Source organism: Zalophus californianus, chromosome 10 (genome assembly GCF_009762305.2).
Source record: "Zalophus californianus isolate mZalCal1 chromosome 10, mZalCal1.pri.v2, whole genome shotgun sequence".
In the NCBI taxonomy this organism is placed as follows: Eukaryota; Metazoa; Chordata; class Mammalia; order Carnivora; family Otariidae; genus Zalophus; species Zalophus californianus.
In genome coordinates, this window is record NC_045604.1 from 38,349,482 (window position 1) to 38,377,393 (window position 27,912).

Below are 27,912 nucleotides of genomic sequence, written 5' to 3' on the forward strand. Positions count from 1 at the left end.
CTGAGTGAACGCAGGGCCTTAACCTTCCAGCCCCGCCTTCCTCCTCTAGTCCCAGCAAATTTGCTCCCGCCTCATCCCGGACAGAAGCGCCCCAATTGGCTCTCCCGCTGACTGGTCGGGTGACGTTCTTGGGGCGGGGCCTGGCGCTGGGTGACCGCCGGCCGGAGGGGCGCGAGTTCTGCTTCGCCTGCGGCCTCCGGCAGCGCCGGCTGCGTTTCACGGCTTGCACCCAGGCTCACCCGGCCAGGGAAAGGGTTGCATGAGCGGTGGGCCAAGGGGTTGCGGTTGGGGTGCAGGGAGGGCCTCGGGTCCTGGGCCGGGGGGTGCAGGGAGGAGGGCCGGGGCGCGGGGGAGCGCGGGGACATGGCAAAGCTGGACCATGAGGAGGGGGCAACGGTGGCACCCGGGCACCCGCCCGCGAATGGATACCTCCTCGTCCCGGGGGGCGAGCCCCCCGGAAAGCTGAGCGCCGAGCCGCAGAACGGGCCCAAAGCCGGCTGCCTGACCCTGAATGGAGTGTCTCGGGACCGCCTTGTGGCCGCCGCTGAATCCCTCGGCAGGCCGCAGACTCCGCTGGCTCCAGAGGAGGAGACCCAGACCCGGCTGCTGCCTACGGGCCCCGGGGAGGAGACCCCCGGGGCCGAGGGCTCCCGGGTGCCCCAGACTGCGCTCTCTGCGCGGCGCTTTGTGGTGCTCCTGATCTTCAGCCTGTACTCGCTGGTGAACGCCTTTCAATGGATCCAATACAGCATCATCAGCAATGTCTTCGAGGGCTTCTATGGCGTCTCCTCCCTGCACATCGACTGGCTGTCCATGGTGTACATGCTGGCCTACGTGCCCCTCATCTTCCCCGCCACGTGGCTGCTGGACACCAGAGGCCTGCGGCTCACGGCCCTGCTGGGCTCCGGCCTCAACTGCCTGGGCGCCTGGATCAAGTGCGCCAGTGTCGAGCGGCATCTCTTCTGGGTCACCATGCTGGGCCAGTGCCTGTGCTCCGTGGCCCAGGTGTTCATCCTCGGCTTGCCCTCCCGCATCGCCTCGGTGTGGTTTGGGCCCAAGGAGGTATCCACAGCTTGTGCCACTGCCGTGCTAGGCAATCAGGTAAGAACTAGAGTGATAGATGAAAATCGGATCCTTAAAGGACCAGATAAAGGCATAGGCTGTATGAGCTAGGCGTATGGATGGACCCTCATGAGGCAGTTGTGTATAAATGAAGGAAGGGAGATGTGTAGTCATAAGATAGGAGGCAGCCTTGGATTAAAGAGGGTATTTGATTTATTTGTAAGGACAGAACTTCAAAACCAGTTTGAAGTGACTACCTTATCTTCTTGCTTTGAGAATTACCTATAAAATAATTAACTGAACTGGCCCATATGTCCCTAGCATCATAGAAAACTTGTCAGTGTAATAAGCAGTGAGACTTAGGTAGGTATTTTTGTCATCCCTAGTGTATTCTTTGTAAAAGGAAGGTGTTGGATTCTGGGAAGTTTGTTCTCATTTTGAGTGATCAATGTGAACAGCTCCTGTTTTATTTTGTTTTGTTTTGTTTTACTTATTTATTTATTTTTCTAAAATTTATTTATCTTTTGTAGTAGTCTCTACACCCAAGGTGGGCCTGGAACTCATGACCCTGAGATCAAGAGTTGTACACTCTTCGGACTGAGCCAGCCAAGTGCCCTTCCTGTTTAATTTTATATGTTAGCAATCAGCAGAGTGCCTAGTGCACAATGCTTATAAATGACAGCTAAATAAATGTTCTGGTGGTAAAGACCTCACAACATTACTGAGTCCAATTACCAATTTTTTTTTTTTTAAGATTTTATTTACTTCTTTGACAGAGAGAGACAGGGAGAGCAGGAACACAAGCAGGGGGAGTGGGAGAGGGAGAAGCAGGCTTCCCGCCGAGCGGGGAGCCCGATGTGGGACTCGATCCCAGGACCCTGGGATCATGACCTGAGCCGAAGGCAGACGCTTAACGACTGAGCCATCCAGGCGCCCTCCAATTACCAATTTTTAACAGTCAGAAAATGCAAGACAGATCGCAGATCATGGAACCTGTGGTAAAAGGGTGGCTTATTTTGCCAATTCTCCCTTAAAGTGCTTCCTAGTCCTTCTAACACCATAGGTTCAAATTCCAGTAGCATTCCTGTAGCATTACTAAGTAGAATGTTGTGAGTGTGTGTGTGTGTGTGTGTGTTGTAATTGCAGATTGATTCTTTTATTGTCATTTAAAATTTGCATATGGAGTTTTGTGATACTTTATGTACATTGTATGGAGTGTTCATTCAGCTTGAGGAGAATGTAGTTAAAAATCACCTGTCTCCATGCCTAGATTCCTACCTGCTATGTAACAAAAGAATGTTACTCTCTTACTTCCAGTCTAACACTTGTTCCAAGATCACAATAAGATTTAGCTAAAATCCATAAAGAGACTAGCTCTACATCTTTATTACTTTATGTTTATCTTCTTTCTCTAAAAGTACAGAAGAAAGGGTAGCTTGAACTGTAGTTGTTGTGCATTCAAAATAATTTATAACTGGGGCGCCTGGGTGGCTCAGTCATTAAGCGTCTGCCTTCAGCTCAGGTCATGATCCCAGGGTCCTGGGATCAAGCCCCGCATGGGGCTCCCTGCTCAGCTTGAAGCCTGCTTCTCCCTCTCCCCCTCCCCCTGCTTGTGTTCCCTCTCTCGCTGTGTCTCTCTCTGTCAAATAAATAAATCAATAAAAATCTTTAAAAAAAACACAATAATTTATAACTGATATTTGAGTTGGTTGCTTCCATATGTTTAGATAGGAACTGTTTTCTTAAGGTATTTTTCATTACCAAAATTGTATTCCATATTCATACTTCATTGAGTATGGCAGAAATATTATTAACTCCATATCTATGGATTATCTATTTATGGGTAATAAATGGAAATGTTTTCTCATAGGCAGATTTCCCTCTCATGTTCAGCACACCTCTGCCTTCTTTGTACATTCATTGTCCCTAAGGTTCTTGTCCTTCCTTGGCTGCAGTAACTGTGCACTTTTCATGGCCCTCATTTTCGGCCTAAATTATGGAGTGATCACTTATAATAATATTCCACATTATTGAGCATTCACTGAGAACCTGGCACCATGCTAAGTATTTTACATGCATTGTGTCCTTGAATTTAATAATATAAGGTAGGAACCATTAGTCTCTCCGGTTTATAGATACAGAAACTGAGACTTGAAGGGATGAAATTATTTTCCAGAAGTCACACAGCAAACTGGTGGCAGCATTCACACCCAAGTCTGTCTGATTTCCTGCATCCTGGCTTTTCACTATTCATCTCTATTGCCAGGTCTCTAACCTGAGAAACCCTTCTAAAACATGGATCAAATCCTGTCATTGCTCTGCTTTGGACTCACCGATGATTTTCCATAGTACTTAAAATCTAAACTCTTCACTCGGGGTTGCAAAACCTTATTCTAATATGTCTTCTTCATCTAAGCTTGGTTTTTGCATAAGGGCCTTTGCAGAAGCATTCTCTCTGCCTGGAATGTTCTTCCTCCTAGGATCACATTATTACATCCTTACTGTCACACAGTTCTCAGTTTAAATTCATTTTATTTTATTTTGTTTTTTATTTTATTACTTTTTTAAGATTTTATTTATTTATTTGACAGAGACACAGCGAGAGAGAGAACACAAGCCAGGGGAGTGGGAGAGGGAGAAGCAGGCTTCCCACTGAGCAGGGAGCCCGATGCGGGACTTGATCCCAGGACCCCGGGACCGTGACCTGAGCCGAAGGCAGACGCTTAACGACTGAGCCACCCAGGCGCCCCTTAAATTCATTTTAGATATCATTTTGTGGCATTTCTTGAGGAAACCATTTAGAGTTGCCCAGTCACTCTCTTATTACATCATTGTACTTATCTCCATATGGTGCTTATCACTCTCTGATATATTTATGCTTATATATTGTTTTTTTTTTTTAAAGATTTTATTTATTTATTTGAGAGAGAGAGAATGAGAGATAGAGAGCACGAGAGGGAAGAGGGTCAGAGGGAGGAGCAGACTCCCTGCCGAGCAGGGAGCCCGATGTGGGACTCGATCCCGGGACTCCGGGATCATGACCTGAGCCGAAGGCAGTCGCTTAACCAACTGAGCCACCCAGGCGCCCTATGCTTATATATTGTTATTAGTTATTTCCCATCCCCACCATTAGATTGTAAGTTTCATGAAAATAGGCATGTGGTCTGAATGTATACAGTTGTCTCACCAGCATTTAATACAGTGCCCAGCACATTATAGATGCTCCATAAAAATTTGTTGAATAAATGAGTGAGCTTCAGACTTACGTAGATACTGGCTAGCTGATATTTCCATATGCTCTCACCCATCCAAATTCACCTGGTCTCCTAGCTCATTTCTCTTCATTTCTGCTGCCTCTCTCTTAGCTTTGGCCGCCAGCAGCCCTTACCTTGAGATTGCTGGCTGACTTTCCTATCTGCAGCTCTTGCACTTTTCCTATTACTCTTCACATTTATCCACTGTGGTCTTTCTAATGTGCAGATCTGTCCAGGACACTCCCTTGCTCTCTGCAGTGGCTTCCATTGCCCTGAGTATAAAATTCAAACTGTCTAATAAGACAGTGTGAGTCCTTTTGGATCTGCCTCCCGTCAACTCTTTGGCCTCACCTCTCCACACACCGCCCCTCCCCCCATTCCTCACATTCACATTTTTTCTCTGCTTCTGAGGGGAATTGTCCACTACTTACAGCTTCTCACAAGGTCATGCTCTCCTCCTTCCTTTGTACCTGATGTTCCCTTGGCTGGGAACACACTGATTTCACTTGGCTAACTCCAGGTTCCTCTTCAGATCTTTGCTCCTGCAGAAACTTTTCCTGAACCCCAAGTCTATACAAAATGCTCCTTCAAAGTAGTTTCTTAGCTAGGGTGACTGTCTGTTCCAGTTTGCCTGGGATAATCCAGGTGTGGAGCTGTCCATTAGGATAACTGCTCATTTAGTCCCTTTCACTTTGAATAGTGTTCTCATTTGGATGATAGATCACATGACCATCCCAGGCTTAGCACCGTCTACCTCTCCATCACTGCTGTCACTGCACTTACCAAACTCTCTTGTACTTACCTGTTTAGTGGTCTCTATCCAGCTTTTTGTAAAGGAGCAAATGAAGTGTTTGGTGACACTTCCTTTTGGAAATCAATCTTGGGCCCTTCTCATCTCCATCCCTGTTACCTTTCTCCATTGAGCTCCTTTAATACTTTAATTTTATTTCTTTCGTTGTGATTATCATATTCAACCTTATGTTTTTCTTACTGAGGTGAAATTCACATTAACCATAAAATTAACCATCTTAGATTACAGCTCAGTGGCATTTAGTACATTCATAGGGTTGTACAACCATCACCTCCATCTAGATCCAAAATATTTTCATCCACCCTCAAAGAAGACCCAATACCCAACACTAAGCAGTCACTCTTCATTCACCCCTTCTTCTGACCCCTGACAACCACTAATTTCCTTTTTCTCTCTATGGATTTAGCTGTTCTAGATGTTTCATGTAGATGGAATCATTCACTATGTGACCTTTTATGTCTGGCTTCTTTCACTTAGCATGTTTTTCAAAGTTCATCCAAAGATCATCCACGGTAGTATTTCATTCTTTTTAGGGCTGAATAATATTTCATTATATGAGTGTACCACATTTTGTTTATCCATTCATCCACTGATGGACATTTGGGGTTGTTTCTACCTTCTGGCTATTGCAGATAGGGCTGTTATGAATATTCATGTATAATATTTAATATTTGTTTGAATACCTATGTTTGGGGTATTTATTTAGGAGTGGAACTGCTAGGTCATATGGTAATTCTATGTTTAGTTTTTTAAGGAACTGCCGAATTGTTTTCCACAGTGGATGCACTATTCCACAATCCTGCTAGCAGGGTACAAGGGTTGCAATTTTTTCATATCTTGCCATTTGTTATTTTCCAATTTTTTGTTTGTTTGTTTATTATAGCCATCCTTGTGGGTATGAAGTGGTATCTCATTATGGTTTTGATTTGCGTTTCCCTACTGATTAATGATGTTGAGCATTTTTTTCACGTGTTTATTGAACATTTGTATATCTTCTTTGGAAAAATGTGTATTCAAGTCCTTTGCCCATTTTTGAATTGGATGTTTGTCTTTTTGTTGTTGTTGTGAGAGTTCTCTATATATTCTAGATGGTAGACGCTTTTTCGACATATGATTTGCAACTATTTTCTTCCACTCTATATATCATCTTTCTCAGCCTTACTCTGCATATTCTTATTCTTCTTTTTGATTGCAAGCATCTAAAAGGTAAGAACGGTATCTTACATCCTTACAGCAGAATCATTCAAATAGTAGGAGCAACTACCATTTAACAGTACTGTAGTAAAAAACAAAAAAAACAAACAACATTAGAACATGGTGCTTTTTAAAAAAAAAAAAGTTATTTATTTGGGTAAACTCTACACGGTGTGTGGGGCTTGAACTCACGACCCCGAGATCAAGAGTCCCTTGCTCCTCCAACTGAGCCAGCCCAGCATCCCAGAACATGGTGCTTTAGAATGTACACCTTACACCTTAAATACGCTAGCTGTCTTCTCTATATTAATTGCCAGTATGTCCTTTTTTCCCCCTCTTATTAATAATAGGTATTAACAGGATTGTTTATTTTACAGCTTGGAACTGCAGTTGGCTTTTTGCTACCACCAGTTTTAGTGCCCAACACACAGAATAACACAGATCTTCTGGCTTGTAATATCAGTACCATGTTTTATGGAACATCATCCGTCGCCACATTTTTATGTCTTTTAACAGTAATTGGTAAGCAAATTATATTCCCTATTGCTTAAATAGATAAATGCATGGCAAACATACGGAAATAAAAATAGCTGGCCCTGAACATTTTCATAATATCTCCCTTTGCTATCTGCTTGTTTCATTCTTGCTGTTGCACCTGTTCAGATAATGAATGCTACACCCCTAGGGATCTGTTATGGTCAGCTATATCTATTTTAGTATCGCAAAGGGTTTGAAGACTAACTCATTTAATTTCTCTCCCTACTAACTTTTCTTCCTGGATAACTGTTGTTTCCAACATACTACCTGCCTCCTGTTTGCATCTTCCTCTACGTGTTCTGCAGCTGATGCTAACATAGCCAGGAACAAATTCTTGTTATGCTTGGAAATGATGCAAAGAGGCTACCAACCTTTTTCTCTTTTTTAATGAGAAATCCTTCCAAGGATCCCCATTTTAACAATTAACTGGATCCGAACATGTTGACCAGTGAACGATCCTGAGCAGTGGCAAGCTGTTCAGCTGCTCAGCAGAGCTTGTTAGACCACTTCAGCAAAGCACTGTTCTCTCCACCCGTCCCTGAGTCCTCTCGTCTGGGCCTGTCTCTTGAAGCAGTCAGTCAAAATCAGCTGCAAGCAGCCACATCATCAGTTTGGAAGAAGATTTGGGAAGGTCTGCTTTTTAAAGTTTATTTTTTAATGGGAAACAAGTTTGCTTGCAGGGCGAAGGACAGGTTTTTTAAAGTAATGTGGTTGCTAATATAACTGGACTATTGTCCTTTGGGCACTCAGGATATTGTAACTCGATTTGAGGAAGACCGCAACTTTAAAATTGAAAGGCCATCTTTTAATCATTAATATTTACATTAAATTGCATGATTGCTGGAGCTTTAAAATGTATAAGATTAATTTTTACCATGGCTCTCGTAGTAATGAAAAATTCAAATTTTGTGATCTCCAGATAGGAAATCCTTGGTTTTCAAAGGCATGTAGGTTGAAGACAGTTCTGATAGAGACTGCCTTCATAGATGAACTGCCCATACATTTAATTTCCCTTCAGATAATGAAAAAAATATTCTCTTGGTAGCATAGAAAGTATTCTGACATGCCAAATCTACTCGTGGTTGGTTTTTATGTTTCAATTAGGGGGTGACATTTTTGCTGTGTATAGACTACTGAAAAAAGACAAATTATCCCTGTACTATTTCAGCAGTTTAACAAAGTTTTAAAAGAAATCTACAGTTGACCCTTGAACAACATGGGTTTGAGCTGCATGTGTCCATTTATACATGGACTTTTTTTACAGTACTGTAAAAGTATTTTCCTTATGACTTTATTAGTAAGATTTTCTTTTCTCTAGCTTACTTTATTTTGAGAAGACAGTGTGTAACACATATAACACACAAAATATGCGTCAATTGACTATGTTATCAGTAAGGCTTCTGGTCAACAGTAGGCTACTGGTTGTTAAGTTTTTGGGGAGTCAAAAGTTATACATGAATTTTCAGCTGTGTGGGGGATTGGTGCCCCTAACCCCCATGTTGTTCAAGGGTCAACTGTATATTTTTTAAAAACAAACTCTTAAGTCTACTTCTCTGGTATCCATATTTGATTTGCTAAAGGACATATAGTTTGTATATGTTTTGTATAAATGGATCGTCTATTAGCAATTAGGGATTATTAAAATGTAAAATCCACCTTCCTACGATTGCTTGTGTATCTTCACATCAATTCTGGTTTTCCTTTTTTTATTGTCTTTCATGGCTTCATCTCTTTGGAAAAATATAAGATATCTATACATGTGAAATCATATATATGACACATATGTGTTTAAGCATATCTATATGAGATGCTACAAATATAAGATTTTATTTATTTATTTGACAGAGAGAGACATAGCAAGAGAGGGAACACAAGCAGGGGGAGTGGGAGAGGGAGAAGCAGGCCCCCTGCTGAGCAGAGAGCCCGATGCGGGGCTTGATCCCAGGATCCCGGGATCATGACCCAGCTGAAGGCACATGCTTAATGACTGAGCCACCCAGGTGCCCCGATAAATATAAGATTTTTCTTTGTGAAAGGAAGGGGACAAAAAGGCAGTAATAATAGGTTGACCTTTGACATAGCACCTGTGTTACTTGAGAAATTAAAAGAGACCTATTCGTGTACATTATTACTTATTTATGCACTCCTAGCTTCTGAGGAGACCGTGGAGATGGAGCAGGGAAGAAAGGGCTCACTGTCAAGTTTTGCTTGGTGACCTGTAATCTTAACCTTACGATACCAAGCATAGTATAAAAGCAAGATAATATACAGGTGTGACATGAATGTCTTGGGTTGAAAATCGTGACATTTAAACAAAAAATTTTGTCTGTTTTCCTTATACTCAAATATTTGCTATTGAGGAAGATAGGGATTATTTTAAAGGTCCTTAATTACTAAACGACAATCCTACTTCCCTCTGAATACTTCCCATAAATACTTTGGAAGCCCAACCAAATTTTATAAAGTAACTTGGCTTTGCTGTTGCTTTTCAGCAATGTGACATATACTAAATTGGTATTCAGCAGTCTTTCAAAAAATACTATCTTGAGGCTTCATGCCATGTAACCCTATTGCCCTCCCTCATGGAGCTTATTCATGAATGTAATCCATCTAGCATTTCTAGGAATTAACCCAAGCCTTCCACCAGATCTCACACTAATACCTCATTCTTCATACCCCACACAATTGTGGCTTCTAACAGTTGGTGGTTTGGTAAGTACCAAACATGTTTAAAGTAGGCACACTACATGGTGCATCATCTAATCCTCATAGCCCTATGAGGGCGGTACTATTCTCAGTCCCATTTGATAGATGAGGAAAGTAGGACGCAGAATTGAAGTAAATGTAATCTATCCATGGTCACAGGGAATACTGAAGATGAAATTTGAGCGTAGGTACCCTAACTCCATATTTAAAATGTCATATACAAAAATACGGCATTTTAATTTTTAATTAGTCTTGTTTTTGTTCCATTTCAAATTCCACTTGTATACGTGGTAATGCAGTTGTGTTTGAAAGCTATCCTTGTGCAGGAGGGCAGTAAACTCTATCACGTAACTCAAATGTGCAAATTAAAATCCTTACCTTCCTGATTCACTAATGTGAGTGGATGAGAGAAACCAGAAGTAAAGGCAATCAAAATATTTAATGTTAAGGTACTTAAACACATGAGTATATAACATGTATGTGTAATTCTACTTTTGATTCTTCAGGATATTTATAGCTAGACTGCTGTTGTAAATATTTAACAGAAATATGTTTTACTTAGTCTATAAGAATTTTAAGCCCCTGAGATAAAGTCTCTGACTTTTAAAAGTAGGTATTCCTGGGGGCACCTGGGTGGCTCAGTCGGTTAAACATCTGACTTCAGCTCAAGTCATGATGTCAGGGATCGAGCCCCATGCTGGGCTCTGCATTCAGAGGGAGTCTACTACTCCCTCTCTCTCTCCCCCTGCTTGTGCTCTCTTTCTCAAGTAAATAAATGGATCTTTAAAAAACAAGTATTCCTGAAAATGACACTGTATTCTGTGTAGCATTCAATAATTACAAGATTATTTTGCATATATTATATCATATAATCCTCATAACAACTTGTTATTTCCATTTTATGTATGAGAAAACTATAGTTGAGAGACAGGAATTGACTTCTTCTGAGTTATACAAGGATATGAGGCAGAGCCAGTATTCAAACCTCTACATATCTTGTACAAGTTAATATGTGGAATGTCTGCTTGAATCATACAGGGACAAATAATGAAATCAAAAGATAATGTTATTATTTGATTCCAAAAGTAGAAGTAGTCCTAAACACATAGATTTCCTTCTTATTCATCATGGGAGAAAAGGTTTGAATGTGGTACCCCAAAATCCTTTGGCTACTTTGGAGAATAACTGCTTGAATAGTTTATTATTATTATTATTATTATTATTTATGTAAGCTCTCTGCCCAGTGTGGGACCCCAAGATCAAGGGTTGCATGCTCAACTGACTAAGCCAGCCAGGGGCCCCGATAGTTAGCTATTTTTTTGGCATACATTTTTGGTGGGGAGAAGAAAGAAAAAGGCTATTGCATTTCAGTTTCAAAGGAGAAAGAGAAAGCCATATTTCATCCTTTAAAGGAAGCAACGTAGAGTAAACAGGGTCGTAGACCAGTGGTTTTCTGTTCCTCTGTTTCCTTTTCTTCATATAGACTGAAACCCGACTTTAGTGTATTGTGTAGCCGGTAGATACGGGCCTGATTTTGTCCAACAGGGCAGTTGACTACCTGAAACGAAAAGATAACACATGTCTTCAGAAAATAAATTCAGTGGGGTTGAAGACTAATAGGCATTGATTTCTCTTTGTGTTTGAGTTCAAATCTGAACCACTTATACTTACTTTACCAGAGTAAATAAGAACCTAAGTAAGAGACTGAAGACTCAATCCCCATGATTACCTTGTAAGCACGGTTTTGACTTTCTGAAACTTTGTTTTACAACCGCCTGGGTTGTGTATTGCCACTATTAACAAAAAGAGATATCTCCAATCTTAACTAGGACCCAAAGAGACTTTCAGGAAAGGACAACAGGCGTCCTCAACAGTGAAAGGAGCAGATAGGGTGAATGAAGAGAAGGGATTGCAACCAAGTCCTCCCATATAAGAACGTTCAAAAGTAAATATTCATGAGTATGTCTCCTCTTGAATTAGTTGTGACACCTGTAAAAATAGAAGTCTGTTTTAGTTTGATAAGTTTTCAGTATATCCTAATTAATTGATGTTTTGGTGAGCTCTGCTCCTAGGAATCTACCTGGACCTCTTCAATTCTAGAAATTATATCTAATTAGATCAGATGATAAATTTCTGTAGCAAATAGAAGAAAACAGTTACTAACTCAAGACAGTCCTCTAAAAGGTAACATAGACCAGTTAGCTCATCTCTGATGTTACCTGTAATTACAAATTGAACTAAGTTTAGAAATGGAATTGTTGAATACTTACAAGAATAAAAATCTTGCTTAACTAAGAATGGACTAATCAGTGAGCAAGTTTGTGACATATTATTGAGATGGTTTTGCAGTTATGTGAATTGATCAAATCTCTGAGCTGTGGTCCGTTTCAGAGGACTGAGAGGATATTCTTCAGAAATTAATGAAAATGAAAGACTCACTATAAGACTTTCACTACCTCTTTAAGCTTAAACTGATTTAGTCTGCTCACTCAGGAAGATCCATGTATTTAATTACCTTTCCATGTGTGTTTCCAGCATTCAAAGAAAAACCTCAGTATCCACCAAGTCAGGCTCAAGCAGTTCTTCAAAAAAGTTCCCCTGCTGAATACTCCTATAAGAAATCAATAAGGAACCTATTTAGAAACATTCCTTTTGTCCTTCTCTTGATCACTTACGGTAAGTGGTTTTCTTTTACTTTGATTTCTGTATAAAACTTTGAGCATTGTAGATTCTTTTCATTTAATCTAGTGGATTGAGCTTTAGTTAATGAGATAGGTTTGTTAACTATAAAAATAATGATGGCATAGTCAAACTTAAATTTTGAACTAAAAGCAAAATTTCTTAATCCAATTTCTTAATTTAATTTGTTATGTTTTTAAAATAAAATATAATAGATCTCAAATAGACAAGCACTGTCTTCTTTTTTGAGTTTACACCAAGTATTTTAAGTCCTTCATAAACTGCTGTAAGTATATGGGAAATGTCAACAATTCCTTTCTCTGCTCCTATGCAAACTGGCATCTATTTTGACTACTGAGTCAAAACTAGACACTAATGCGATCACCTTAACCAGTTCTAACTTGAAAAGCAATTCTTATCCTTCTAGGTACTCCAGGATAGCTGACAGATACTCACTCTGATGCTGTAGGTTTGACTGCAGGCACCAACCCATTTGGTTCCGTTCAGAGTTTGCTGACAGTTTATTCTTTGTTTTTGTTTTTTTTATATCAACACCATTTATAATAACTGCCAACACCCCCTATTTCTGTCTTACTTGTCTTCAGAAGTCACTCACTGCTGTTCTTTCTCTTCTTTACATCTTTCTGGGAGCACACACCCTAGTACATAACTGTTTTACGGGTTGTAACAAGTTATGCCCTGACGTAAATGCTCACTCACCCCTTTACCATGGTTACTTGATCTTTTTTTTTTTCTTTTTCAGTGAAAATAGTTGAACACAAAAATAAAACATTTAATATAGTGAATTCCTATGTACCTATCATCACCCAGCTGCAATGGTCGACATTTCAGTATTCCTGCTCTATCTCTTTCCTCTACTTTTTTCCTGGAATTTTTTAAAGCAAATCCCAGATGTTATATCCTATCATCATTAAATACTTCAGCATGCCATAGTTCCTTTTCTTAATTTTGCTGGTTCCCTCCACTGGTTAGCTTAAACCTAAAACACATAACTAGGAAGTAGAGAAAATACAGTGGGCGGTTATTATCTATAAGAGCAAATTCACTTCTGTAGCCTGTCATTTAAGGAAGAAAGATTCCTACCTTCTTTATCTCTCTCTGACTCCCAAGATAAGACTGTCTTTGAGCCAATTTATAACCAGCCCCTTGTCACAAACGCTCACACACACGAACATGCCTCCACGTGCATATATGCTGTGAATTCTAGTCTCTGCAATTTTGTGCCATTATTCCTTTTACCTGAAATGTACTCCTTTTCCCCCTCAAGCAGTCCTACAAGAGCTGGCTTAACATTTGCCTTACTTACTCTCTAAAATAAATGAATAAATCTTCAAAAAAAATTCAGAAAGAAGGCATTGGGAAACACTGTGGAGAGTTCCCCAGGAGAGTTGGAAAACTTTCTTGACCTCATATTTTTCACCGAAGGGGTGCCTAGTTAGGGATCATGGTTTTGAATGAGTGAGTCACATCACACCTTTTGACAGTGCACCTGTCTCCCTCCATGACTACTATTATATATAGAGAGAAAGTCCGAGCCGACTTGCACATGGGCTAGCCTAGATAGGGCGAATACAGACTATTCGGAACCAAATAGTCTAAGGTAACATTGTCTTGAGGTAAGGCTCTTTGGAGAAAACGTGATCCTTCACTATGCCACTCTTGCTATTTGCTGTCTGAAACTCAGACAAATAATCGAAGCTCAGATAACAGTATTTCTTGCTCTTATGATCCTTTACCCTCACTCTTGCTATCTTTACCCCCGTCTGGAATAGATGCAAGATGAGCACAGGGTAGAGTGCAGTAGATACCCTTAGGCCTGTTTTCCTTGGCCTCCTCACGCTAACGCGCTGGGTCCCTATATACATCTGAACTCAGTGGGAAGTGAGCAACCAAGGCCAGTTACTCAGGGCTTTTTGATATGATCTTTAGACAGCTGTATGTCTTATCCTGCAATCTTCCACTTAAACAGGGTTTGTAAGGGAACTAGACTAATTGTAAAATTCCTGCGAAAGAAGGAAGGGCCAAGAACAACAAAGATAATGTCAATGAAGAACAAGGTGAGGGACACATTCTCAGACACCAGAATTTACAAAACAATGATAATTAAGATGCCACGTATAATCAAGGGATAGACTATTAGATTACGGGAACAGAGTAGCGATCCCGGTGACCTGCTTCTCAGTATTCATTTGTAGGCTAGTTCGTATGATAGCAATGAAATTCTGCTAATAAAGAATCTCAGCGGCCTAGCGCGTCAAAAATTTACTTATTGCCAGTCAGTCCTGCATGTTCAATGCGAATTGGCAGCAAGGTGCTGCTCCCCAGAGTTAATTCAGGGACCCAGAATGACACCTTGGCACATGCTATTATGATTACTAGGGCAGCAAGTGGGAAATGTCACTTTTGCTCACATCTAAAGTCATATGGCCGTGTAAGTGTCTGGAAAGAGAAAAACTAGAATATGGCGATCCCTGTAGCCCTAGTTCCACTTTCTCTGGTCTCAGTTACCCGTGGTCAACCGCGGTCGGGAAGCAGATGCTCCTCCTTCTGACCTATTACAGAGGGTCAGCAGTAGCCTGACCCTACATCACACAGCTTGTGTCATTCACACCACTTCATCTCATCACGTAGGCACTTTGTCATCTCATATCATCACAAGAAGAAGAAAAACCACAGTACAGTAAGATTTTGAGAGTGACCACATTCACATAACCTTGGTTACTGCATATTGCTGTGATTTTTCTATTTTATTATTAAGTATTGTTGTTAATCTCTTACTGTGCCTAATTTATAAATTAAACTTTTCCATATGTATGCGTACTATCTGCAGTTTCAGGCATCCTCTGGGGGACTTGGAACAAATTCCATGCAGATAAGAGAGGACTACTGTATTTGCAAACAGCTCTAATGACTAGAACGTGTATATATGAAAACTAGATGTTTTGTATAAGAGAAACTATATCATAAATTGTCCTGGGATAATTGATTATCCATATGGGAAAAATAAAATTAGCTCTCTATATCAAAAAAATGAATTGCAATGGAATAAAGACCAAAGGGTGAAAATTAGAACTTTCAAGTTTTAGAAGTACGTATAGGAAACTGGCTTTAGTATTCTTAAAAGAATTTCTTGGGGGTGCCTGGGTGGCTTAGTCAGTTGAGCATCTGCCTTGGGCTCAGGTCGTGATCCCGACATGCTGGGATCGAGTCCTGCATTGGGCTTCCTGCTCAGCAGGGAGCCTGCTCCTTCTGCCTGCCGGCCCCACTGCTTGTGCACTCTCTCCCTCCGACAAATGGGTAAAGTCTTTAAAAAAAAAAGAGAATTTCTTGGGACGCCTGGGTGGCTCAGTCAGTTAAATGTCTGCCTTAGGCTCAGGTCATGATCCTCCAGTCCTGGGATCGAGCCCGACGTTGGGCTCCCTGCTCAGCGTGGGAGTCAGCTTCTTCCCCTGCTTGTGCTTTCTCTCTCTCTCTCTCTCTCTCTCTCTCTCTCTCGCTCACTCAAATAAATAAATAAATAAAATCTGGGGTTTTTTTATGTAAACTTTTTTTTTTTTTTAAGATTTTATTTATTTGACAGAGCGAGAGAGCATGAGCAGAGGGAGCGGCAGAGGAAGAGGGAGAAGCAGTCTCCCCGCTGAGCAGGGAGCCCGACGTGGGACTCAATCCCAGGACCCCGGGATCATGACCTGAGCTGAGGGCAGATGCTTAACTGACTGAGCCAGCCAGGCGTCCCATGAACTAAAATTTAAAGTATTGACTCTGATAAATCTCATAACTGTAATATTGGGTGATAAGAGCAAGCTACAGATAGATACAAATAATATATTATTATATATAGTTCAATTACATGCAGAATAATTCTAATTGTTATTTATGGATGCCCATATAATTAATATCTAAAATGATAAGCACTGGGGTACCTGGATGGCTCAGTCGGATGTCTGACTCTTGGTTTTGGCTCAGGTCATGATCTCAGGTTCCTAAAATCGAGCCCCCTGTTGGGCTCCCCACTGAGCGGGGAGTCTGCTTCCCCTCTCCCTCCCTCTGCCCCTCGCCCGCTCATGCCCTCTCTCTCTAAGATAAATAAATAAATCTTAAAATAAAATAAAGTAAATAAGATAAAATGATAAGCACTAACATGAGGTTCGGGCTTACCTCAGAAAGAATAGGAGCGAAGAACAGGATTAGAGATATAAAAAATGAACCTGAAGCAAAGATGGCAACATGTGAATGTTTGACAAAGCTGTGTGATGAGTAAGGGTATTTGTTAAATTATTCTCTGCCCTTTGGTCTATGCTTGAGGTATTTAATAATAGAGAGAAATAACAAACTTGCCTTGCTAGGTTAAGAGGCTTACCTAGTGTCCTACAAATGTGGGCCCCTGGGTGGCTCAGTTGGTTAAGCGACGGCCTTCGGCTCAGGTCTTGATCCCGGAGTCCTGGGATCGAGTCCCACATTGGGCTCCCTGCTGAGCGGGGAGTCTGCTCCCTCTGACCCTCTCCCCTCTCATGCACTCTCTCTCTCTCTCAAATAAATAAATAAAATCTTTTAAAAAATAAAATAAAGTCCTACAAATGTGCCAAGAATCAGCAGGATTCAAACCTAGTCATTTGCTTTCTGATAACCAACTTTTTTATTTTTCCTTTTTAAATATTCTATAATTAATACTATCTTACTAATTGCCTTGAAGTCTTTGATGCAGGGGTGAGATCTCTGAGGCAGAGATTCTGTCTCCTGTTTGAACATTCACTAGCTCGAGTACATTGTAGGAGCTCAGTAAGCGGTCTGTTCAGTGCTTCATTGCTGTATACAGTGTTCTGCATGGAGACAGAAGTTACGGTTGGCATATCTGAGTCTAAATAATAATAAATGGTGTAATGACAGAATTTTACTATTGTAATCTCTAGTAAGTTGAGGTGTTAAATTGATCATTCCAAAGTCTGAAATGAAATGGCAAGGGTTTTTAGTTTTCTCTGGCAGCTGTCTGAGAAATACATTATATGTTCACCATTGTCACAGAGTACTCCATATCACATTATGAACTAGTAAATGGTACATTTATAATTTTCTGTTTATTATTGTAGGTATCATAACTGGAGCATTTTACTCAGTCTCAACATTATTAAATCAAATGATACTGACATATTATAAGGTGAGTTTCTGTCTATACTCTGTCGCATGCCTGGCCACGAATGTTTCTTAAACAGTGTAAATCCTGATAGCATGATCATAAGATTAAAGCTTTATTGGGCGCCTGGCTGGCTCAGTTGGTGGAGCATGTGACTCTTGATCTCAGGATTGTAGGTTCAGGTTCCATATGGGCTGTAGAAATTATTTTTTAAAAATAAAATCTTAAAAAAAATTTATGACCTTGTTGCTTTAAAAGATTTTCATTTGTTTTTGTTTTTTTTAAAGATTTTATTTATTTGACAGAGAGAAAGCAAGAGAGGGAACACAAGCAGGGGGAATGGGAGAGGGAGAAGCAGGCTTCCCACGGAGCAGGGAGCCCGATGCGGGGCTCGATCCCAGGACCCTGAGATCATGACCTGAGCCGAAGGCAGACGCTTAACAACTGAGCCACCCAGGCCCCCCTTTCATTTGTTTTCATTGAGAATACATTTAATCCAATTTATAAAACACACAAAATGGAAAGCAGAAGATATTATTGCTGTGACAATGCCTAAGTCTTTCTTCAGTACTTTTTAAAAGAAATGACTGGTTATATGGGGAAAAAAAAAAAAAACAATTTTAAAGGAAACCAACCCAAATATAAAGAAGTAAATATCAAGCTGTGACCTGTCTTAGCTTTTGCAAGGAGAAAGCAGTTGTAATATGTAAAAACTATCAGATTAATCTCCTTCTCAGACTTCTGTGAATTACCTGAGAATTCTAACAAAAATCATTGTACTTTCTAACCATGGAGGATCAAGAAAAATTTCTTTTATTTATCCCACATTTCAGATTTTCTTTTTTGTCTGGTTGGAAAATAGAATGTCCTTGATATGTGCTTTACCTGCCCTCCACCCCCTTCACCCTAGCAGATGTACTAAATTTCCTACTGTATTGTATGCTTAATTTATCCGATTATTTCCATTGACTGTGAAAGGTATGGGAATGTGAAAGATCTATTTGAGTTAGAAGTATCTGATTAACTTCTTTTGAAAATTTTTTCTAAGGGAGAAGAAATCAACGCTGGAAGGATTGGGCTAACATTGGTAGTAGCTGGAATGGTGGGCTCTATTCTTTGTGGCTTGTGGCTAGATCATACCAAAACATACAAGTAAGTTGTAGTAGATAAACGTATGGTGTACAACCCAGGGTATTCTGGGTTTAATGGAAACTTTGCTTCTTAACTTGAGAAATATAAAAAGTGTTATTATTACTAAAAGACTTGGATTCTAGACATTTGTAGATTCCCTTCACTTCTGAATGAAGTCTATATATTGTCTTATTTTATCAGTCATCCTTATTTCGACTTTGAGAATTGGGATAGCTTACGAAGCTTCTTCCCCTCTAATAATAACCATGCACACGTATATCTTCAGAAGGAATCATTGCTATTCTACAAAAGCCCTTCCTGGGAAATATTTGACTTCTGACAGAGACTTTAATCTGTTCTTTTCTCACTCTGTAAGCTTAAAAACAAACAAAAAATTTTGTCTCTCCTACCAAAAAATTGTTATTGAGCATAAGGCATTTTTGGTAAAAAGTTTTTGTGTAGGAGTGCCTGGCTGGCTCTGTGGGAGCATGCGACTCTTGATCGCAGGGTCATGAGTTTGAGTCCCATGTTGGATGTAGAGTTTACTTAAAAAAATAATTAAATAAATAAATAAATAAAATCTTGAAGAAAAAGTCTTTAAAAGCTTTTGCCTAAAGTGCTCCAAACTATAGCACCACTTAACTATAATATAATACGTAATATGAAAATACTATATTAATTATACATTTCTATAATCAAAATGCTAATACAAAAGAAGAACTTAGGAATACCAACTGGGAGACTGAAAAGGGGTTTCAGGGGCAGCATCTTTTGCACTGAGCCTTAAAAGAATAGCTATTTGTATATATATTTATGATGTGTGATTTCATTTATATAAAGCACCTTTGTTAGAAGTCAAGATAGTGGTTACTCTTGGAGGCAGGGAAAGCAGTGATTGGGGGGACCTTCTGGGGTTGGTAGTGCTTTTTTCTTTGGTTTTGTTTTTTGTTATTTTTTTTTATTTGAAGTATAGTTGACATACAATATTATATTAGTTGCAGGTGTGCAGCATAGTGATTCAACAATTCTATAGTTACTCTGTGCTCATCAGGATAAGTGTGCTCTTCATTCCCCCACCCACCTCCCCCTGGTAACCATCAGTTTGTTCTCTATAGTGAAGAGTCTGTTTCTTGGTATTCTCTTCTCTCTTTTTTTCCTTTGTTTGTTTTGTTTCTTAAAGTCCACATATGAATGAAATCATGTTGTCTTTCTCTGACTGACTTATTTCGTATAGCTAGATCTCTTCTCTGGATCCATCCCTATTGTTGCAAATGGCAAGATTTCATTTTTATGGCTGAATAATATTCCATTATATATTTATACACCACATCTTCTTTATCTATTCATTATCGGTGGACACCTGGGCTGCTTCCGTAGTTTGGCTATTGTAGATAATGCTGCAAGAAACATAGGGGAATAATTATTTTCATTACTCAGTGCCCCCCACAGTAAGTGTAGCTGCCGTCTGTCACCAAAGGGATTATAATATTATTGACTATATTCCCTATGCTATGCTTTTCATCCCCATGACTTATTTATTTTATAGCTGGAGGTTTGTATCACTTCTGGTCTTGAAGGAGTGGCCTTATGTAGGAACGTCCCCCGTGTAGGCTCTGTGTGCCTGGCTACTTAGGCTCATCAGCTGGAGCTGGATTTGGTCCAGGCCAGAGGTCGTGGGGTGCTCCATGCCAGAGGCCACCCTGGTGGGAGGACTGGAGCTGGAGCACATTTGGGCCGGGTGGTCCCAGGGGCTTCATGCCGGGTGCACATAGGCAGAATAGCTGCACCTGGAGCAGGCGTGAGCCGGGGGGCCCTGGGGCATTCGTAGGCACTCTGTGGCCTGGCTGCTGTGCAGGGTGGCTGGAGCTAGAGTGAGTGCTGATGGGGGTGCTCTGCACCTTGACCTGGAGCAGATGCAGTCTGGGAGGGCTCCCCTTGCAGGACAGATGGAGCTAGTGTGGGCTAGTGGACTCTGTTCCCATCTCTCAAGGGGGAAGAGGAATGTAAACAGTGGCTGTTACCAGGATCTCCAACTCCAAAGTGAGTCCCAGCAATTTCCCCACTGGTCGGCAGACACTCTAGGGCTAGTAAATGGATTTCCTTCACTCATAGTCTAGTTGCCCCTTAAACCACTGTTTTGTTTTTGTTTTTAGCTGTGCCCCCAGGGCAGGTGAATCTGCACAGGCACAGCCCAGTGATCTCTCTCCCTACTGCAGGTCATTGGGTCTACGGTGGGCTTCCCACTGTCACCCTGTCTCTGTCTCTCCTGCTGTTCTCTGTGTGGCCCCTCTACCCTTTATTATGCAGAAGCTGTTCAGTCAGTCTTCAGTTCTTCTTCAGGAGGAATTGCTTTCTGTGTAGATTCTGTGTGTCTGTGGGAGGACATGCATTCAAGGTCTTCCTAGGCTGCCATCTTAGGCCTCTAAGCCAAGAATAGCTACATTTTTTAACAGGCAGAATCTTCCTATCTGCTTGGGAGAAATGAATGAATGGAACTATGAATAAGTGAATGGAATGAAATAAAATGAATGAATGAAATATGGAACTGTCACCTATGTATCCTATGTACCTTTCAAGGCCCAAGATATGTTTGATATCATTATGTAAGCCCTTCCAAAGACCTCTCATGTTGAAATTCTCCAAGATAGCTCTCCTGTAATTTAATACAACACTTGCTGTGGTTTCATTATTATGAAATGGTAGCTTACAGTGAAACCCATTCAATCTGTAGATAAAGGGAACATATGTAAAGGATTAAAGTTATTACTAGCCTTTGATCCACTTTAGAATTAGAAAACTTGATAGGCATAGGAATGTCTTCTTTGTTGTCCTGATTTTGTTCTCAGAGTAATTGCCATTCATTCACCAAACCTGTGTTGTGGCCATAGTTCCAGCTAGGGATTGTGACAAGCAATATAGGGTCCCTGTCCTTGAGACATTTGTGGTCTAAGTGGGGAAAGTAAAGCATTCATATATGAGAAATAATAATATAACAGACTAAAATAGATGTCATATGCCCAAGAAGATGTCTGTCATGTGACAATTATTTAGATTCTGAGATGATAAGGGAATTTGGAAGGAGAGACAACGTTGTAAGCTGCAGTGGTTAGGAAAGGCATTTTGGAAGAGGTAGAATTTGAACCCAGTCTTGAGATACAGTGAGGGAACTATCCCACTTGGTGGAACAGAAATGATTTGATCCAAATGAATATTCCTTCCTGTCTCAACATTGGATATGGTGTGAGTTTTGTCGGTTGCTGCTGTTGAATCTTAAATGTAAGCTTTAAAGTCCATGCTTTGGTGGAGACATTTTCCATACAAAAGAAACCCAGTCTTGAAAACCAAGGCATTTATTACCGTATGGACAGAGCAGTGGTTAGCAACGTGATTTTTATATACCTAGGAAAATCAGGCAAAATACTAACAATTTTGTTTTTGTTTTAGACAGACTACTCTGATAGTTTACATTTTGTCTTTTTTGGGAATGGTTGTATTTACTGTCACGTTGGAACTTGGACACATTGCCGTCGTGTTTGTTACTGGAGGGGTACTCGGGTAAGCATCGGGTGTGTAGGAGGAATAGATAGTATGCTGTTACAATTCTGAAGTATTACTATTGTGGTTGTAAATTTTTAGTTCATTCAAATGTCCTGTAATATTTTAAACTTTAAAGAATCTATCCTGTGCATGTAAATGCGTAATTCTTTAGAAATTAAAAAAAAGTTTAAAATTGTTTTTTTTTGGTATATATGATAAGTGAAAAATGGATAAGCCTTCCTTAGTCCAGGTAACTTTATTTAGCTAGAAAAATAACTGACTTCGCAAATTAGAGGTAAATTTTTCTCAGTGAATAATAATAGGGCCTTACTTTCACACGTTAAGTTCAGAATATTCAGTTATCTGATCACTAGAATAGTCCTGAGAAGTAGAATGATTACCTCAGTATGTGATATTGCCCCTCAGTTAATTGTATCTACAATTCTGGATTTATTTTCCTAGTTTCTTCATGACCGGTTACCTCCCACTGGGTTTTGAATTTGCTGTTGAAATCACTTACCCAGAATCTGAAGGTACTTCCTCTGGTCTTCTTAATGCTGCGGCACAGGTAAACCTCTGACGTCTCTCAAATCTGAGATGATTAGTTTGCTGACTATTCTAGCGGGTAACAAGTTTAAAAATAGTTCTTGTTTGAAAAATTCTACCTTGCAATGTTTCTAGAAGCTAAATCATATGAATAAAATAGTTAGGAAAAGTTCTGGGGGAAACATTGCACTGATTTCAAAGAAGCAAATTTAACAATTATTTTTCTTATTTTAGATATTTGGAATTTTGTTCACATTGGCTCAAGGAAAACTCACGTCAGACTATGGTCCTAGGATAGGGAATATTTTCCTCTGTATTTGGATGTTTCTAGGCATCTTTTTAACAGGTAAGTTAGGGCGTTTTCCTGGCAAAATTATTTATGTCATATTGTCTTTATATTTAATTTTCATGTCTGTGGATTCTCAATGGCTTGGCAGAATTCAAGGGGAAAAAAGAGATAAAAAGCAGGATATTACTTGTCTTTTTCCAAGGATATGAATCTATTCATTCATTTTTCGGATTTTAACTTGAATACTGTTGTTACTATTGCAGAGAAAACAAAACCATTGTATTAAGAGTCGGTAAGGACTCTGGAGTGGACAGACCTGCTTCTCACTGGCTGTGTGACTTTAGCCAAGTTACTTCACCTCTCAAATCCTCCTTTTTTCACTCATATAACAGGGTATCAAAAAGTCTGCCCTAGAGGGTTGCTACATGGATTAACTGAGGTCGTTCATGAAAAGCTCCCAGCCTTGTGTCTGGCACCTAGAACGTGCCTAATCACGTCAGCAATTATGATAGTGTGTGGTCATGGAAATAGCACATGGAATGATCAGCCAGTTCTTACCCTTGTTAGGGATAATCAATAGACATGGGCAGGAACGAGAGTAGAGCCCAACCTGCCCGACCTCCAGAGAAAGAGCACAGAAAAGGGCTTTTATTCGTGTTTGTCTGGGCGCATTAATGTAAAAATGGATTTAGAAGCAAAGCTTCATGTCCAGCAGTGTTTCTGCACCCACGTTGCTTCTCCTGTTAGCTCACTTGGCTGATTTCTTTCTGTATTCCTTCTCCCTATTCAGATGGCAGTGTAAACTCTTTTATACAATGTACCTACCAACCAAGCCACATAGCCTGCCTCCTCCCCCTTATACTTGATGCTCCAGTGATCCCAAATACCTCCGGTGCCACATTCTTGGCTCTTCTACTCCTGTCTCACATTCTTTGCATATGCCATTTCTGGTCTGCCCAGAATGCCTTCCTCTCCTTATCGCTTGACAAGTTCCTACTCATTTTCTAAGTTTCGATTCAAATGTGCTTCCTCTGGCAAACCTTCCGTGATTGTCTCTGGACTGACAGAGGCATTTCCCCCCCGCCGAGGCTCCCACTACACCTTCTACATAACCTACGGGCTTGCAATGACCCTACAGTATTATAATCGTTTGCCTGTCAATATTTCCTCCGACTGGAGGGTGCTCTTGGGAAAGAATTGTGCTTTTCATCTTTGTATCTTTGGTTCCTAGCATCCTGTAATTGTTTACTAATGAATGAATTGCTAATTAAGTTAGTGGCTTAGAGAAGCACTAGCATTTTTTTCTTTTTCTTTTTTCTTTTTTTTTAAGATTTTATTTATTTATTTGTCAGAGAGAGCGCACAAGCAGGGGGAGCGGCAGGCAGAACAGGCAGAGGGAGAAGCCGGCTTCCTGCCAAGCAGGGAGCCCAATGTGGGGCTCGATCCCAGGACCCCGGAATCATGACCTGAGCCGAAGGCAGATGCTTAACGACTGAGCCACCCAGGCATCCCTAGCATTTTTTCATGCCATGAGGATGCTATTGAATATGATGGTACTACAGTGTGCTAAATGTGACATCAAAAAAGACTTTGTACTGCTTAGAGAAAAATATATTCATATATACTCTTTGATAATTCCATTGCTGTTTCTCTGTTTCAGCATTAATCAAGTCTGATCTCAAAAGATACAATATAAACATAGGAATTGTGAACGGTGATATTAAAGCTGTAAGTAATGAATATTTTTATGATTATACTATTGAGAAGTGTGTGAAATCAATCTGTCTAGTCAGCTTTTTTGTATTCCCGAGCCAGCTGTTGATCTGTCATAATGGCATATGCCAGATGCTATAAGGTTTTTTTTTATCTCCTGATTCTTTTTATAGGTACCAGTTGAAGATAGTCCCACAGATCAAGAATCCAAAACTATGATGATATCCAAGCAGTCAGAATCGGCAATTTGAGGTGAAAGAAAAAGTTAACATCCTGTGATAGTTGAGTTGTAAGGCTTGGTTTATACATGACAGGAGATGGATACTTAATTGAAAATTATTATGTGACCTCTCACTATAGTTACTGTCTTGCTTCATTGTTAATGTAAGCAAGATTTTGCTTAAAATACTTCGGCTCACATCCTGTTAACACTACCATGTATCTACTGAGCATCCCCTTGTTAATCCTCTCCCGCTGATCAGAAAATAAACTTCTTGACATGTATTTTCTAGAAGTGTTTTCTTTTTTATGGAAAACAGAAGGTCAGAGGCTTTCTAAAATAATAACGTGAAGGTCTAATCCCTTTAAGTTACAGAGGAGTATATGCCATTTAGAACCAAGCGTGCAATATATTCCGAATTGGCTCCCTTTCCATTATTCTGACCAACTGTCCATTCCGCCTCAGTAGGAGAACCAACATGGCACTTCTAAGCCCTCAAAGGACAGCACTAGGATGAGACTTCCACGGAACCTCTAAGATTTTTCTGGTTTCTTCTATTCTTGTTAAACAGTGCTTTGTAACATGTACTGTCGATGACCATTAAAACTATTCTGTGTACACGTTGAACCCATGACTTTTGTCTTAGACTCATGTTCTAATTAAGCTAAGGAGCCCAGACACAGGCTCATTACCTTGAGTTCTCTGCACTGCCTTCCTGTCATGGCCTAAATGCTAATACTGTTTTTTTTTTTCACTCCAACTTGAAATAGAATGATTTTGTACCCACTGCCTTGTTTACTCTTTTTTCAATGCAAGCATGCCTTGGAGATATTGTGAAGTCAGCTCCAGACCATTCAGAATAAAGCAAATATCACCATAAAGTGATTCGAATGAATTCTTTGGTTTCCCAGTACATATAAAAGTCATGTTTACGTTATTCTGTAGTCTATTAAGTGTGCAGTAGACTGAAAGAACAATGTACATACCTTAAAGGAAAAAAGACCTCTTGCTAAAAAGTGCTAACCATCATCTGAGCTCTCAGCAAGTCATAACTGCTGATCACAGATTACCTACTAAATAGAATAATAATGACAAAGTTTGAAATACTGCAAGAATTACCAAAATGTGACACAGAGACACGAGCGAGCAAATACTTTTGGAAAAATGTCACCAACGGACTTGCTTGATGCAGGGTTGCCACAAAACCTCCAATTTGCTTAAAAAAAAAAAAAAGAACACAGTATCTGTGAATGGCAGTAAATGAAATCACAATAAAACAAGATATGCTTGTGTATAACTTTCTAGCAAGAAAATGCCATCCTACATGTTATCGGCTTTTTCGTGATTTCTTGCATCACGCCTAATACTTTGTTTGGCTTGAAGGTTGTGGAGATAAATCTGTGGTACCGTAGCCCAGGGGTCTCATTTAGTGGAGACCTCTAGAAATGCTGTCTTCATTCTGCACTATCATGCGTATGATCGTTCTCCTTCGAGGAATACTGTGCCCGGGTACGTGCTCCCTCGGCATGTTGGGGGGAGTGTATTCTTTTCTTCACCAAAGTGTACATAGTCTCCACGCTGTTGGAAAAAAGTCTGCTTTGTTACATGCTCAGGGTAAGGAAAATAGGACCAAATGTGTTTCTACAGTGCCTACCACTGCATTTTGTTTACAGTGAGAATTTAAATGTTGTTTCTGTCCTGACTGTTGTAAGTTGATAGGGAAATATCTTTACAATAATGACATCTAAGCAGCCATGATATTTACATTATGTCCATATCAACCAAAAAAAAAAAAAAAAAAGCCAGTCAGGTTTACCCTTGAATATTCTTGAAGTGAATTAGCAATTCTGATTTGGGCATATTATGTGCATTGCTTTATATTGAAATGATAACATTCTCTGTAATCAAACAACAGTAAATTATATAGACTCTTACCCTGGAGAATGTGTCACCAGAAGAACGTAGCTGGGAATCAGGAGCTCTGGGTCTGTGACCTGGATCTATTTTTAGCTGTCCCTGTCACTCCCTGGCCAGCATTTTCCTCATCCATATAATGAATGTGTTCGCTTTGATCTCAGAGATCTTTTTTGAATCTTAAATGCTGTCTATCCTGGGCTAGACCAAATCACTGAACCACAGGAACTTAATTCTAGCTAGAGAAGACTCCCCTGGAGAATTGGATCAACAGCTGTGATGGATACTTGGTGGATATGGGGAATTTAACGTCTGTTTTTGCTTTTTCATTCAGTTGGTGATAGTGCAGGCAGAATATGCTGAATCATTAACTTCCTTAGATACTTACATCACAGGTGTTATCGCCAAAAATATATTCTAAGATCCCTCCTAAATAATTATTTTTATTTGTGAACTATCAATTGTTTAAAATAATCACTTACTTATTGAGTTCCTGAGCTTTTGAAAAAAATTACAGATAAAAGTTGGGCTCCTTTGTTTCTGAAAATCAGCATATGCATATGTGATGTGTGTCTTTCTTTGTTGATTAGAAAAAGGATGAAATATGATGTTCCAAAACACAAAATGGATTGATAATTTTTTCTATATTTTGAGTTAAAGTTGTAACATGTCAAACAAGAATGTCATATAATTGTGTCTTATCTTTGGAAGATGGAGTTGGGTAACCAACACTTGTGTAAGTTTTAATGAAGTGCTTTTAGAAAGAAATTGGATGCTTTCAAAAGCTTTTGCATTTATAAATGTAGCAAAACAAACAAACACTAGCTTTTGCCTTTTGTGAATGTTGGAGCAATGTCTTTAAAAATATGTTTGTGTATAAACTCAAGAGTATTGCCAGAAGAATGCCTGTCTGTATTGTCATCTTTCATGTTCTAATTTTTGCTTTTTGTACTATTGGTCGGTATGCTTGTCCTTCAGTGTTTCAGACCTGAAATAAATTTATTTTTTTAATGTTCATTTTGTATGGCTTTTTTTTTTTAAGTTCTGATGCTTAGGTACACATAGGGAGTGGAAAGGGACTGTAAGATTTCAGAGCGGGCCAAGGAGGGAGTTTTGTGGAGCACAAAGAGACAAAGTCCCCCAGGGTCAGGACTAAAACAGCAAAGT

At 40.0% G+C, this 27,912-nt stretch overlaps 1 protein-coding gene across 2 annotated transcripts; it reads left to right on the forward strand.

Moving 5' to 3' along the window:
* Positions 1-227: 227 nt before the first annotated feature.
* On the forward strand, positions 228-27,760 carry FLVCR1 (FLVCR heme transporter 1). 2 transcript variants are annotated; one of them, XM_027611986.2, is made up of 11 exons: positions 228-1,101; positions 6,699-6,843; positions 12,100-12,240; positions 17,352-17,419; positions 18,444-18,547; positions 21,971-22,081; positions 22,526-22,631; positions 22,844-22,955; positions 24,559-24,626; positions 24,785-24,863; positions 25,297-27,760. In XM_027611986.2, exons 1-10 carry the CDS (start codon positions 364-366, stop codon positions 24,860-24,862), a joined length of 1,671 nt encoding a protein of 556 aa, XP_027467787.1. In that variant the 5' UTR covers positions 228-363; the 3' UTR covers position 24,863; positions 25,297-27,760. The 2 variants fall into 2 exon arrangements, with proteins under 2 accessions (XP_027467787.1, XP_027467786.1); XM_027611985.2 differs by having other exon boundaries at positions 25,300-27,760.
* Positions 27,761-27,912: the final 152 nt, after the last annotated feature.